The sequence below is a fragment of the Halichoeres trimaculatus genome, unplaced genomic scaffold (genome assembly GCF_033239565.1).
Source record: "Halichoeres trimaculatus isolate MK-OKI-2021-1 unplaced genomic scaffold, fHalTri1.1 fHalTri1_scaffold_14, whole genome shotgun sequence".
NCBI lineage: Eukaryota > Metazoa > Chordata > Actinopteri > Labriformes > Labridae > Halichoeres > Halichoeres trimaculatus.
In genome coordinates this window covers 21780177-21793699 of record NW_027437192.1, presented here as the reverse complement: position 1 = coordinate 21793699, position 13523 = coordinate 21780177, and the positions used below count along the sequence as shown (strand labels likewise).

Below are 13523 nucleotides of genomic sequence, written 5' to 3'. Positions count from 1 at the left end.
AATGTAAAACAAAAAAAAAGGACAAAGGCAGGATTGAAGTGCAGCAAAAAAAAAAGTTGTCTTTATAATCTTTGAAACTACTGATCTCTCTCATGATCAATGATTGTTAACTCCATAAAATGACAGAAAGTAGTTAAAAAATGCTAATCACAACTCCCCAAAGCCCACATCATCCTCAAACATATTTTTCAAACAGTTTAAAACTCAAATATGTTTCATGTATGACAAAAGGCAGAAATTTTAATCCTAAAAAAGCTGCAAAAACAATAGATAGCATTTTTGTTTTACCTTAATCTCCTGAAACCCAAGCTTTTGTCTTTGTGTGCATTTTTTATTTCTCCTTGCTATTTGGGATAAGTGAGACCTAATAAGTTTAATAACTAAACTCCATCTGGACAGGAAGTTGGTTTATGTGTGTTATGAGTTCTCTATTAGTTATTTCTTACTTACATGAGTGTAATCTTGTGCTATTACCAAAAGATGACATGGGCAGTGTCCCTGTGGCTAATGGGTCAAAGCTTTAAAAATGAAGAATCAGGGGTCTGAGAGGCAGAAATGTAATTTCCACATGTGTGGACGCTCGGAGATTAAAGAGATTAAAGCAAAGGTGTCCAAACCTTTTTAAAACTGGGTCACATTTGATTTTTAGAAAAAGACAAAGGGCCAGCAGCTCTTACTCAAGCAGCAACCTCCGGTCTAAGACTATGAGGCAATGCAGTGGTACTAAAATCTGCTGTTTCTCAAGTGTCCACTTGAGGCTGGTTTAGGAAGTACAAGAAGTCACATACACACCAAGCCAAAAAAAGCCATTCTCAAAGGAGAAATTAACCAATTTACAGCCTGGTTCCAAAAATGTCTACTGTCTGAGTGGCTAATTCTACCATCGGCGCACACTGTTCAGGGGGTGAATTTTTTCTACCTTGGCAGTTTAAAGGATATTGAGATTGTGAGCTTGCCCAATCAGAGGCACAGCTCAGGTCACGTGACGGACAGGCGTCCTACAGCTGTACACAAAGCCCTTGCCACCACCAATATGGCCACAATAGCCAATGTGCTTCATTTTCCGTTTCAGGAACAGGCGGGTGACGTCTGGGAGACTACATCCATGTTTTATACAGTCTATGTTCTTACTGAGATGTTTATTATCCATGACAGTCACTAAGTGCTTTGTTTGTTAGCTATTTCTTCTGGTGATTTCTGGAAAAAAAAAATCTGATTTATTAAAACCTCACCTGTCCCTCAACTGTGTCTTGATACCAGATGATTGGTGGTCAGATTTCTGCAGCGTTACGTGCTGAACATGAACATCAGAAAACTACTTCTGACCGAGAAAAATGTTCTTCATTAGGGGGTGCTATCGGGATTTTTGTTTTTTTTTCAAAGTTATTTTTTGGGCTTTTCAAGCTCTTTATCATAGAGGAGAGGACAGTGGTTAGAGTAGAGTGAGAGTGGGGAGCGACATGCAGGAAACAGGCCACAGGCTGGACTCGAACCCAGGCCACCAGCTCAGGGTGAAACTCATGGTGCCCCAGAAATGTTTTACAGACTACTCTGCAACAACATCTATCCTAAAATACTTCTTATCCTGCATTCTGACGTATTTCTATGCAAACACATCAGCTGTAAGAGTTGTTGAGTTTCTGCTAAATATACAGAGCTTTAGCTTAACACTTCAGTTCTTTAATTGATAAATTGTAAGATAAAAGCTGGAGGGGATATGAAAATGAACCTTTGGTCACACTTGGCCTGCAGGCCTGACTTTGGGCATGTCTTCTTTAAAGGAAAAACTATCATTACACCTTTAAAACCAGAAGCTGTCAGTCTTTGGTTGTAACTCTGGTATGTAAGGTTTTATTGCTACCTGTTGGTCTTCACAATCGGTGTGGGTAACACACACATCAGCCTCCATCCGAACGGAGCCAGAGACTGGAGCAGAGGGATGTAGTCCGCCTTCACCATGACACCCTGAGCAGCAGAGAGGGACACACAAAGAAGCTCAAAACACAAACACAGTTAACACTTCTCATCTGTTCAGCTCTGAATCATCATCATATCTCAAAAAGCCCAAAGTGCCTGACACAGTCCAGGAACCCAGGTCTGTCTGTGGTCGCCACAGCCTTCAAAAATACTAGAGGGGGTCGAGGCATCGTATTGTAAAGAGCCTAATAACTTGTTAAGAGCAGTGATTTTCAACTGGTGGATCGTGACATAAAAGTGGGTAAGAAAATGCTAAAGAAAAAAATCCTGAGGCTTTTTTTGAAGGAATTTTTTTAAGTGAGTACCGTCTACTCACACTCCCTAACAGAAAGTGAGTTATAATAGCCTGTTAAGCTAATTGACACATGTGGTTTCACAGTACAGAAGCAGACCCTTAAAGTTTGTTTTCATGTGCTAATTGAGCTCCTTGAAATAAAAGTACAACAGACTACATGAGATATCAATACAGAAGTTTTCCTGGATTTGGGTTGCAGCTTGTCATGAAGGGTGATAGTGGGTCCACATTCTTAAAAACTAGTGGGGGAGGTAGAGCCATCATTTATCAAGTCTCTAAAGCATTACACATCCAGACAATGAGCATATTTGTGGTAATTACAGTATTTAAAACGAGTATGGGAGTTTGAGCAATCATATCTTAAAGAGCCAACAGTGCATGGTAACATTTCTAGGCTGATATAGTTCAAAAACGTAGGGCTGTGTGTGGTAACCTCAGTCTTTAAAATTAGTGGTGTGCACAGGGAGGGCTGGTTGGCTAGTTCAAACATGATAAACTGCCCTCTTGGGTGGCAAAAACACACTGCGAACTTTTGTTTTTTTTTCCTTTTTGTCTCCGCCCTTCACAAAGTCTGTGCATGCCACTGCTTCAGAAGTAGTATGGGAGGTAAAGCCTTTTCCCTTTGGAATCATCAACCAGATAGGGCCATGGAGACAGACACTCTCTGCATTTCAAAATAAGCTTAAAGGGTCTCTTTTTGAGAAAGTAATAGCTGGGCTTGTTAACGACTCAGTGAGTCTAGCCCCCTTGTGCTGCTATAGGCTTTAACTCCCAAAGGGACCTGACACACTGAGCGCCCATCTTTCATTCTCTTTATTGTTCAGGATGTGTTGATGTCATGATAAAAAGTCAATAAATTTATAACCCTGTGTTCCATAAATAGGTTTCTTATCACATGTTTCTGGGAATAGATCGAGCTCCCTTGATTTGTAGGTTTATTTGGATCCTTACCACACAGCACCTGATGCTGTGGATAACTTTTAATGTCAGTCTCCCTTAAATTATCATTATTATTGATGTAAATATTATTATTAAACCCACTGAATTCAATTGTTACCACTTCCCATTTCATGTGTCACTCATATTGAAATTTCTATGCTGTTTTATCAATATTCTGCATATTTTTACAATTTTTATTGTCATCAGCATTTCAGCCATTAGTCTGTACCATCTGTTGTTGTTGTAAATGGTTTCATGATACATAACTTTTCTAACAAACTCACAAAAGGAAAGTACGCACTGACACCAGCACAGGTATCAATTCCAGCTCAGTCACCAGCACATACACACACACACACACACACACACACACACACACACACACACACACACACACACACACACAGGTTCATCTTCTCCTCCTCTCTTATATAATATTTGACAGGAAACAGCTTAAGCCTTCAGTCACACAGGATTTCTCACGCTGCACATCTTCTCAGAGTATTAAAAACTCAAAGCGACCCACATCAACGACGGTCCACTGCTCCACCACGATGGCGTCGTAGGAGGTGCCTGTGGTCTCCTCTGCAGAGCTCTGGAAGATGAACACGCTATCCACACATGAAACCCCATTGTCTGCTGAGATAGAACAAATTAGAGACAGAGTCAGATAAACAGAGGAGGATGTGTGTGTGCGTGGTTCAGACAAGAGTTACAGTCTCATCTCCTCAGTGCAATCTCTCTCTATTGATCCCCTGTTCCCTTTGGTTTAAGCCGTCTTATTCCACGGGTGACTGAGCAGTGACTTATGGAGTAAGCCGTGGACTTAAGGCACATAACTCCATGCATGCTATCCAGCACCCAGCAGAGAAGCAGTGATGTACAGCGGGAGAGGATTTTCAGCAGCAATTCAGATACCGAAAGTTCTCATTTCAGAGTCAGGAGATCACATTTATCTTAACGTTTCTTTGTGATTAACTTTCTTATTTGCATAAATAATCAAATTACTTCTTGTTCAGTGAAAGTAGTAGCTCACATATAGAGTTTTCCTTCGCTTGTTTTGAACTTGTAATGTAGGAACAGAAAGGAGACATCAAAGCAGAGGGAAGTACAGGGATTCAGGAAACGTCAGTGCAGAAAATACAGTGTGTGGCCAACCTGGTTGAATAAAGGTTAGATTAACTAAATGAGACACATGCGTACCGTTATCCTCTTTAAGGTGGAAGAAGCCATCAATAAGCTGTGCACCGCTGGTGAAATGCTGAGTCATGTGGTCGAGCCAGTGTGTGTCCACCTCTGTGATTTGACCTGCTTCCTTTTGAACCCGCAGAGGCACCCTGAGGGAGTAAAACCTCAGAGACGTGTTGAGCTCCCCTGTGTGGTTGTACAAGGCAAAAAGCTGCATCCCTGCAGGCCAGAACAAAGAGCCATATCAAATTTGAAGCTTTGTGTGATGATGATGATGATGATGATGATGTCACTCCAAACAGGAAGCTACTTACTGCCCTGAGCTGGAGGTGAAGTGGAGTCTTTCTCCTTCTCTGAACTCTTGAGCCGGATGTGGTTGTTGTTGTGAGTCGTCACTCTGCTCTGCACGTCTGAAAAGGCAGAGCTGGACTTTCTCTGGTGGTTTCGGTCCAGTTCTGGAGAGCTGAACCAGCTGTCCGAGCTTGAACTCTGCCTCTCTCTGGCTTTGACGTCTGGTAGGTGGCCTCTCGTCTTTCTGATCATGCCTGCAGTATCTGGAGGGCTGGGACACTGCTGTTCTCCTTCATCTTCTTCATCGTCTTCTGCGGGGTTTTGATGTAGAGATCCTTGAAGTGCTTCTGAGCAGGGCCTGCTGTGGTCTTGAGGTTGGTTTGTAGAGTCTTTGAATAGATCTTTGGACTCTTTGTGGTTGGGCTCTAAACTCTGGGTGGGATCCAGAGGCTTGTGGTCCCTTGTGTCATCCTCTGCACCTTCATCATCTGACTCCGGGGATTCAAAGGGATGGTCCAGCTCTCTGACGGTGTGACGCGGCTCTGTCGGATCTGTCGGATCTGTCGGGCTGGTGTTGGCGCTGAAGGGGTGTCGATGTATGGGGGAAGGGCTTGAATGTAAAGATGACAGCTCCTCCGGGTCCCAGTTTCCTAGGTAGCAGGGTCCCCCGCCCGGCTGCTGGAGGAAACCCACAAACATCACCCCTTGCTCGGCGACATCCTGGATCTGCAGGGAGTGACACGGCACATAATGTTAATATCTATTCAAGCTGCTGTGGAGTGAATCTGAGTGACAGACAAACACAAAGGAAGCCATTCACAGCACAACAAATAAATCTGCACCTTCTTTTCTACTAGTCAGACAAACAAAGCCTCATTTACACACAAACAAAGGCTGACGTACGCAGAGTCGATATTCTGCAAAATAACAACCTACCTAATCATCTGCAAAGATCAAATATTCAAATGACAAAAGGAACTCATTATCTCAACGCCTGTGTGTGTGGGTGTGAGTGTGTGTGTGTAAATGTGTGTGACTCTGTGTGTGAGTGTGTGTGTGTGTGTGTGTGTTGCTCCCTCCAGTAGAGTTCTGCTGCTTAATTGTCAGCTGATATTTGGGCTGACAGATTTCGACAGCCTCAACAGGAGAGAAATCAGATCGCAAACTACCACCAAACAATAATGAGACACATCTTCCTCCTATTACACATGACTTTTGACACTTTACTCATCCACGCAGACACTCACTCACACACACTCATCATGAAAATAAACAGTCTCTCTATTACCACCCAGTGGGCTCACGAAACTCGCACACTAACACAGTTTTATCTGACGGTGGGTCTGGAGACAGATTGAGAGTGGGTGGGCTTGTGAAAGATGGAAAATAGAAGTATAGAATTTCAAAACTGCACACACACTCTGTCACACACACACCCGCATTTCACTCTCTGCTCGGAGCAGCTCCTGGGTTCTTATCTCGAACTCTCGCTGGCAGTTTTTGATCTGATTGGTTATTCATGTCACGCTGCCGGAGCCTATCACATTATGCTCAGTGATGTGCATTTCCATCCAATCAGGTTTCCCTTTGTGCTCGATGGGTGTTCAGATGCAAATCTATTCAATAGAGCACATTTTCATTTCCCATTGTTGGAGGAATTCATGAGCAGAGAGGCTAAAAGTGAGTTTCACAGCTGATAAAGGCCGGCGATGGCGCTCTGGCGGACTGGCTATTTTAGGGTTAAAGCTCCCTTCAGTTGGTCATTGTTTCTGTAACCTTTCATTTCATATGCCACTCCTCCTTTTGTTTCCCAGGTATGAGGCTCAGAGCAGGAAGAAGCACGTAGTGAAAATCCAATATGTCAAAATTCCTCCAATCAGGTAAATTTGCTAAATCTGAAATGGAAAACCTGACTCAAATTTGCTCCATGTGAATTAAACAGACCCTGCACGTCAGGAGGAGACGCGATGTTAGCATATGTTACAGACAGGCAATTATAGGCAGCTGTCTGTAGCCTTTGAGCCCTCTAATGTTTCTGTCACTGCGCTGCTGCCGACATGAGAGGCAAACAGAAACACAGCGCAACAAGTCGACAAAGAGAAAGAGTGAGTCAGGGTGGATTTAAGGAGAACTCCACCATTTATAATTAAGGGGAAAGTATCAACAGTGGGGCAGCAGAGCTAAAAATAGTCAATTTTTTCATCCCACTCATTCATTTTCTTTCCAAAAATATAAATGAATCGCCTACAGGACTGCAATTTCCATGAGCACCATCACCCACTGTCATGAAGATGTGGCTTTTGTCAACGTGCATTTGTTGTGGTAAAAAAAGAAGAAAACACGCAAAACAACTTTATTGTGAAACAAATGACTAAGACACAGATTATCTTTAACTGTTCTTATTCATTGCTTTTGACAATCGTTAGCAGAATGATGAGGCTAAGTTTGAAGTTGCTGCGTAAACCTTACTAAAATTCCCCAGACATATCAGTTTGGCGCACTTATCTCCCTTTCTTTTCCCATGATTCCCTCTCTTTTATCCTGTCCTTATTAATGAAGGTAAAGTTTTACATCATTACCCTCAATGTTTAAAATTAGTGGAACTCCCCTTTAATGTACTACAATCCATAAAAAGGAAGTTATTGAGAGGAAAAACACAGAAAGTAAAACTACAAACTTAAAAGACATTTAGACTTAAAAAAAAACACATTACCAGATCTTTTTAAAGGGATAGTTTGTGTTTTTAAAGTAGAGTTGAATCAAGTACTTCTTAATGTGCAGGCCATTTAGGACCCTTTGTTGAGAAACCAACCGGGAGAGCCAGAACAGAGGAACTTAAGGATAACCTCACATAAAATGAATAAATGAATAAATAAAATAAAATAAAATAAAATAAAATAAAATAAAGTTAAATTAAATTAAATTAAATCAAATTAAATAAAAACAATAAAACAAAAATAAAATAAATGAAAAAATAAATGAAAAATAAAATAAATTTTTTTGAACACTATAATGTTAAACATATATTAAAAACAGGAGTTTCAAAGACCTTTATCTCATCAGCATAATCAATTGTTTCCTTAAAAACCTATTAAAACTTTTAAATAATGTATTTAACCTCCTTGAGGATTATTATTCCACTACGGTTGCTGATGTTGTACTTTTGGGCCTTTTTTAAAACAGCTGCTCTCATGAAATCATCCACACACTTTTTTTATTAGAAAAATCCTTGCGCATTTACTTTAAGTTTCTTAAAGTTTAACATCTAAATTCTTACTTTTCTTTTAAAATAAGTAGTTTTTGCATCAAAACAATGCATTTTTATGGAGGCTGTGTGGACTTCAGGAAACAAGCCATTGTCATATCTTCTGGCAGTGTCCTGTGTTATGACCCCTCTAGGTAGAGTTATATACAATGTTAAAAAGTCTACTTACTATTGATTAGCCCCTGCAGTTAACTACATTGTTCTTGGTTGGTGTTAATCTTCAGGCTAGGCCTATTGATAAATACCTGTTTGAAATTTTAAGTTGTGCTTTTAAAAAAGCCACAACAAGGCGCTGGTTGTTTCCTGACCCCCTGACACAACTGCAGAAAGATGTATTTGTTAAACTCTGGACAATATTCAGGAGCCCCTGTGATACTGTTTTGTCACAGCAAATTGCATGTTTTCTTTGTTTTTTTGTATTTTTCATTCAGTCACTTATCTCACTCTGAATTTTTCTGTCCCATTCTAATTTACACATACTTTTCTCCACCAGGTTGTATATAGTTAAGAAATGTGAAAACTGAGGATGTTTGTTGTCATGCCTTGTATTCTGCCTTAAGGTGACTCTACAGGCCTATGGAGGAACATTTACATGACTCAGACTTAAATAACGAAATAAAGTGTATTTTTCCACAATATGGAAAACAGTTCTGGCTCCACAGAAAGAACAATCAGTGACCTGAATTTCAAACAAGACAACGAGAGATTAAGAGAGAGCACAATCAACATAATTCATGAATGAAAACATCATTTAATAGCTGAATAACAGTACTTTCAGAGGTCGAACAGAAAACAGGGTCCCTGACCTCTCTACAGACAAACATGTTCACAGATGAAGGGAAACCAAACCCTGAACAGTTATAATTGCTGAGGAGGGGTGTTGTGTTCATTTAAGAATAAATACGCTCTTTTGCCCTATGTTTCATTTTCTGTCCAAAAAGTATCAAACAGAAAAACCTCTTGTATTATTTTGAACCTGTCTGTGTCAGACTGTATCAAAATGTTGAAAAGGTTTTAATGAAATCAGGCAGCCACTCAGTACGTGCTCCAGCAGACCTTGTCCTCATGTTCCCTTCAAATTCATCCTAATGAATAAAAATCAGAGCAGGTATCACGTCTGTGCGTGCAGACACACAGAGTTCACTGAGCAGAGCTGGTAGCAGCAGAAAAGAAGATGAATCTGTTGATTTTCAGTCCTCTCAAAGAGGATTAAAGGGATAAGTGTAGACTTTTTTCTCATTCTACTCTTTTAATTTAAGCATTCAGTGTCCTCCAAGTAGATTTACTGTTGCATATTTTCCCAGGAAAGCTTTTCTGTGAAATAATTCCAGCAATTTTAAGCTTTTATGCAACAGTGGGGGCATTATCGTCTCATTCAGGGTGTAACAGGTCCTGTTTGATCCGCCCCAGACAAGAATGCAAAAGATGAGAGCAAATGTAAGTCTCAATCTTCAGGTGTCTTCAACTGAAGACAAACTTATTGCTTCTCTCTGGACTCACCCTCTTGACGTAGCTCTGGATCACCTCTGGGTCAGCAGCCTGGTGCCCTGCGACACACACATCTGTCTCCAGGCGGGTTCTCCCACACCTCAGCTGGTGTTTCTCACTGCTACAGGAGAAAAACATCACAACAATAATCAGTATCCCACATTATTTATGAATCATTCAGTTCAGAAAAATTTCCCCAAGGTTTATTTAGCATCCATCATCAGCAGAGCAGGTTTGACACAGAGTAACGTGACAGTCCTAACCACACCTGGCTCCACAGAAACAGACCTGGCTAATGTTCAGCAGCACTCATTGACCCAGAATGATCACAGCAGAAACTTAATGTGAATTCTGGCATGGGTTGGATTTTCCATTTAGGGCGAGCACACAGAAGCTGAAGTGACAATAGTCTTATTAGTCAGAAAAAAGGACTGAATTTCCTTCTGCTCGCTGCAAGACACAATCATAAAAGGAGTGTTCAGATACGCCTCTTCAGATTTGGATTGAGGTCAGAGCGAAGGCCACCGTAATATCTTGTGCTCCGAGGCGTGAGTGACATTCCAGGCTCCTCAGCTTCATTTGAAACAGAGGATCCGTCAGATTTTTTCTTTCATTTTCAGGTTTTTTGGATGAAAGGGGGACAGCAATGATGGGGACATAAAAGACGGAGTAAAGGGGACGAGGGGGGCTGCTGAGGACAATAGAAAGAGGGGGAGACGGCCATCATTGAAGTAAGCAGATGAAAGGATGGAGTGATGGTTCCTCTCTTTCAGCACGCCGTTCCCCTCTGGCGAGATCTGGTGATGCAATCAGCCGTCTCCACGGTGACAGGTGCCAGGAAGCAGCAGGACCACTTGGCAGGAGGGGCATCAAAGGAGCAGCCCAGCACCTGCCTGTGCACCAGCGTGTGTGTGTCAGCGTGTGTGTGTGACTGAGTGTGAAGAAGACACGCCATTCCTTCAACCCAAATGAATAAAAGAGATGACAAACACAGGAGGACGTCCAGAACTGTCGCTTCAGCAAATCAGCTCCTCTAATAAGCTTCACCAAATGAAAGCTTTTATTTATAATCAGTTATTCGACTGGGGGACACCGACTCAGCTCCTCAGGTCTCTGTCTCTAAACAACAAACACTTTTTATTCAAACTATCATAAAGTTTTAAGACAGAATTGTGAGGGGATGTATGTTATTAAACTTTGTCACTCTGAGACCTAAAGCTTTAAATTTCCAGAAAATCTGTCTTTCAGTCTCCTATCTTTATAAAGTGTTTAAGAGCGCAGTTTCAAACACATCATCTAAAAACCTCTTTGAATCTTCAAACTTAGAAAATAAAATTTGTGCTTTTGTATGATGATACCTGTGGTCTAATTCATTATTATTGCATCTAATTTGTAAGAAAGACATTTAGGTTGTCGTTGGCTGAAGGGTTCAGGCAGACACTCCGTGTACAGAGGCCACTGTCTTTGTTTCAGCTGCCTCTTTCCTGTCTCTCTTCAGCTGTCCTACCAAATAAATAAATAATTTAAAAAAATGGAAAAACATATGACAGAACTTCATGATTGAAGAAGCAGAGTGAGAGTTTCTGGCACCTGTTTCTAAGGTTCACAGAGACAGAAGAGAAGTCGAAGAAAGGGTCAAAACCCTGCTACACTCATCGTGCAGTTATTCCAAACATTTCAGCCAAAATGGCATTTACACAGAGCAGTGAGCCTCTGCCTTGAGAACGCACTAAAAGGACAATTAAAAACAGACAAAAATGAACAGAAAAAAACCCTCGCCAACTTATTTTAGAAGAAAATTAGACTACCTTTGCACATTTTGCTGTGTTTTCTGATTTACTCGATACAGTTGAGGTTTATCCTGGTTTAGTCCCTTCATGGGGCTTGTGTCAACAAGGAATTGTGGAAAACAGATCATACATTTTTTGTCTACATGGTTTTATATATGATTGCACCATTTTTTGTCTGTTAATACTTTTTGATTGTTGAAGGCAAACCCCAGCTCCCTATAGGCATTAAGCAGCCTCTAGTCTTCTAATATAAAGTTTAAAAAAACATGAAATTGTTCTTTACACCACACATGTTGCGGAAGTTTTGATCCCACCATAGGATTTACCAGTTAAAAAGGATCTAAAATTTAGCGTTTATATCTTGCCCTGATAAAGTTTCAGTAATGATCTGAACATTTCACCTGCTTTAGAACAAATGAGGAGAACAAATTAATAACCCTCATCAAAGTTTGATCACTGTTTGAATGTAACTGGATGTATTTGTTTGTCATACTGACATATTTTGGCACAGTGATCTCTAAAATGTGTGTCAGATATAATTTGTTTACCTTTAAATGGTTAAAGATCAGGAACTAGTCTCAAAGTGTTGGATCAGTTTGCACAGGGACCCCTGAGGGCTTGAGCTTAAAGTAAAAACTGCTATGTAGAATAATGTATGCTCTTTTATAATAACACTGATCTGCATGTTAACACCTTGTTAACAACTTTGCACACATTCATGTTTTACATGTTTACACCTCAGCCTAAGTGTTAAGTCTACATCTCTGCTTTATGTTGTACATATGCTGTTTTAAAGAGTATAACTCATCACTGTTGTTTATTATCCCTGAAGGTACAATTATAAATGTCTATTTCCAGTGTTTGGGTTTATTTACAGTGCACTGATTTCCTACAGTACAGCAGGACACTTTGTGGGGAGGCGTGTGTGTTGTTTACATGACGAGTGGAGAAGACAGAGTCAGAGGGTGGTCCTGTGGCGTTGAGTCGTTCTGCTTTAGATTCAGTGTGAGCTCTGATGACGGTGGTAAGAAAGTGGAGGAGAAAACCATAACTGAGTGTTGGTAACTTGAGAGACTTTGTCGCTACATTTAATGACTTTTCAGACCCCACTGATAAAGGAGAAGGGTTGATATGTAGACATAAAAAAACAAGAATGGACAGAAGAAAGTTAATTTGTAGCTCTAAACATGTTTATGATGTCATGTTTTACCTGCTTTCTGTCTCTTCCACGCTATTTTTTTCCTCCTACAGAGTCCATGACAATTAAATGCTAATGGATTATTATGCAAATTAGACAGCAGCGTCATTTCATGACTTATAGTGACTTCTGGGACAGCCAATAGTGACTATCCTTACTGAGGAGTTGGCATGTTGAACTAGCAATGTTTCACTCAGCCTTAATGATGTTTAAAATAGAAAATAGCCTCATTCTCTCAGGTTTTCATGACTATACATGACAGGATTGATCAAAACTAATCTTTTAATTGTGGATTATTAGGGTATATGGTAATCTGGGGTGTGCAACAACAATGTACACCTTGGGGCCTCTGGCCTGCTGCGGGGGTGGGGGGGCAGTTGGGTGCTGGGGGCAGTTGGGTGGCTTGGGGCTGGGTGGACAGGTAGTCGGGGAGGGCGGGTGCTATCTGCAGGGGGGCTACCACTCTGGGCCCTGGGTGCTGTCTATGGTGTCGGCGGGGAGGCGGGTCTGTGCCCTCTTGGGTCCTGGGGCTTTCCCTGGGCCTGGTAGTTTGGGGACTGTGTGTGTGTGGGGGGGAGGTGTCCCAGGTGCCCTGGTGCCCTGGGTTTAGGCAACTACCTGGGTATTCAGTAACCACCTCACATGCATGCAGATACTCAAGGTCCTGTAGAGACTAACTAAGAGATATGATAGATCCCATCAGAGCATGCTGAGTCGGGTACTATTACACATCTTCTCACATCCTGTGATACATGCCACTCCATCTCCTATCCACGTAGGCCCACACTCCCCACACTATTAAGACCCCACATTTCTGGTGTCCCTGGTTTCGTACAGCCTTTACTTCCTGTATTGGCTTGAATTAGCCCAGCACTTGAACTGCTATCTCTAATCAACAATAGCAGACGTTTGTCCTCCCTTCTGTTTGTCTTGTCTCGTCCTGCCTGTCATTATTTCCCTTCTTTCATACTGTGGTGTGGCACGGCCCTCCCCTTCAGCTCACATCAGGGGTTAAAGACAGTTTAGAATGATGGAGTAGCCTACAGGGAGGGCTGGTGATGGTCACTATAGCAGTTAATCATATCCACATCT

General features: G+C 41.4%; 1 protein-coding gene across 2 annotated transcripts in view; it reads right to left on the bottom strand.

Moving 5' to 3' along the window:
• Nucleotides 1-13523, bottom strand: part of rftn1a (raftlin, lipid raft linker 1a) — a 45018-nt gene that overhangs the window by 4899 nt on the left and 26596 nt on the right. The window contains exons 4-8 of one of the 2 annotated variants that reach the window (XM_074686470.1): nucleotides 9456-9564; nucleotides 4714-5416; nucleotides 4415-4618; nucleotides 3738-3850; nucleotides 1862-1965 (exon numbers count right to left, since the gene is read on the bottom strand). In XM_074686470.1, the coding sequence (XP_074542571.1) occupies nucleotides 1862-1965; nucleotides 3738-3850; nucleotides 4415-4618; nucleotides 4714-5416; nucleotides 9456-9564 (1233 nt within the window). The remainder of the gene's footprint in view (nucleotides 1-1861; nucleotides 1966-3737; nucleotides 3851-4414; nucleotides 4619-4713; nucleotides 5417-9455; nucleotides 9565-13523) is intronic. The other variant, XM_074686471.1, reaches the window with a different exon arrangement.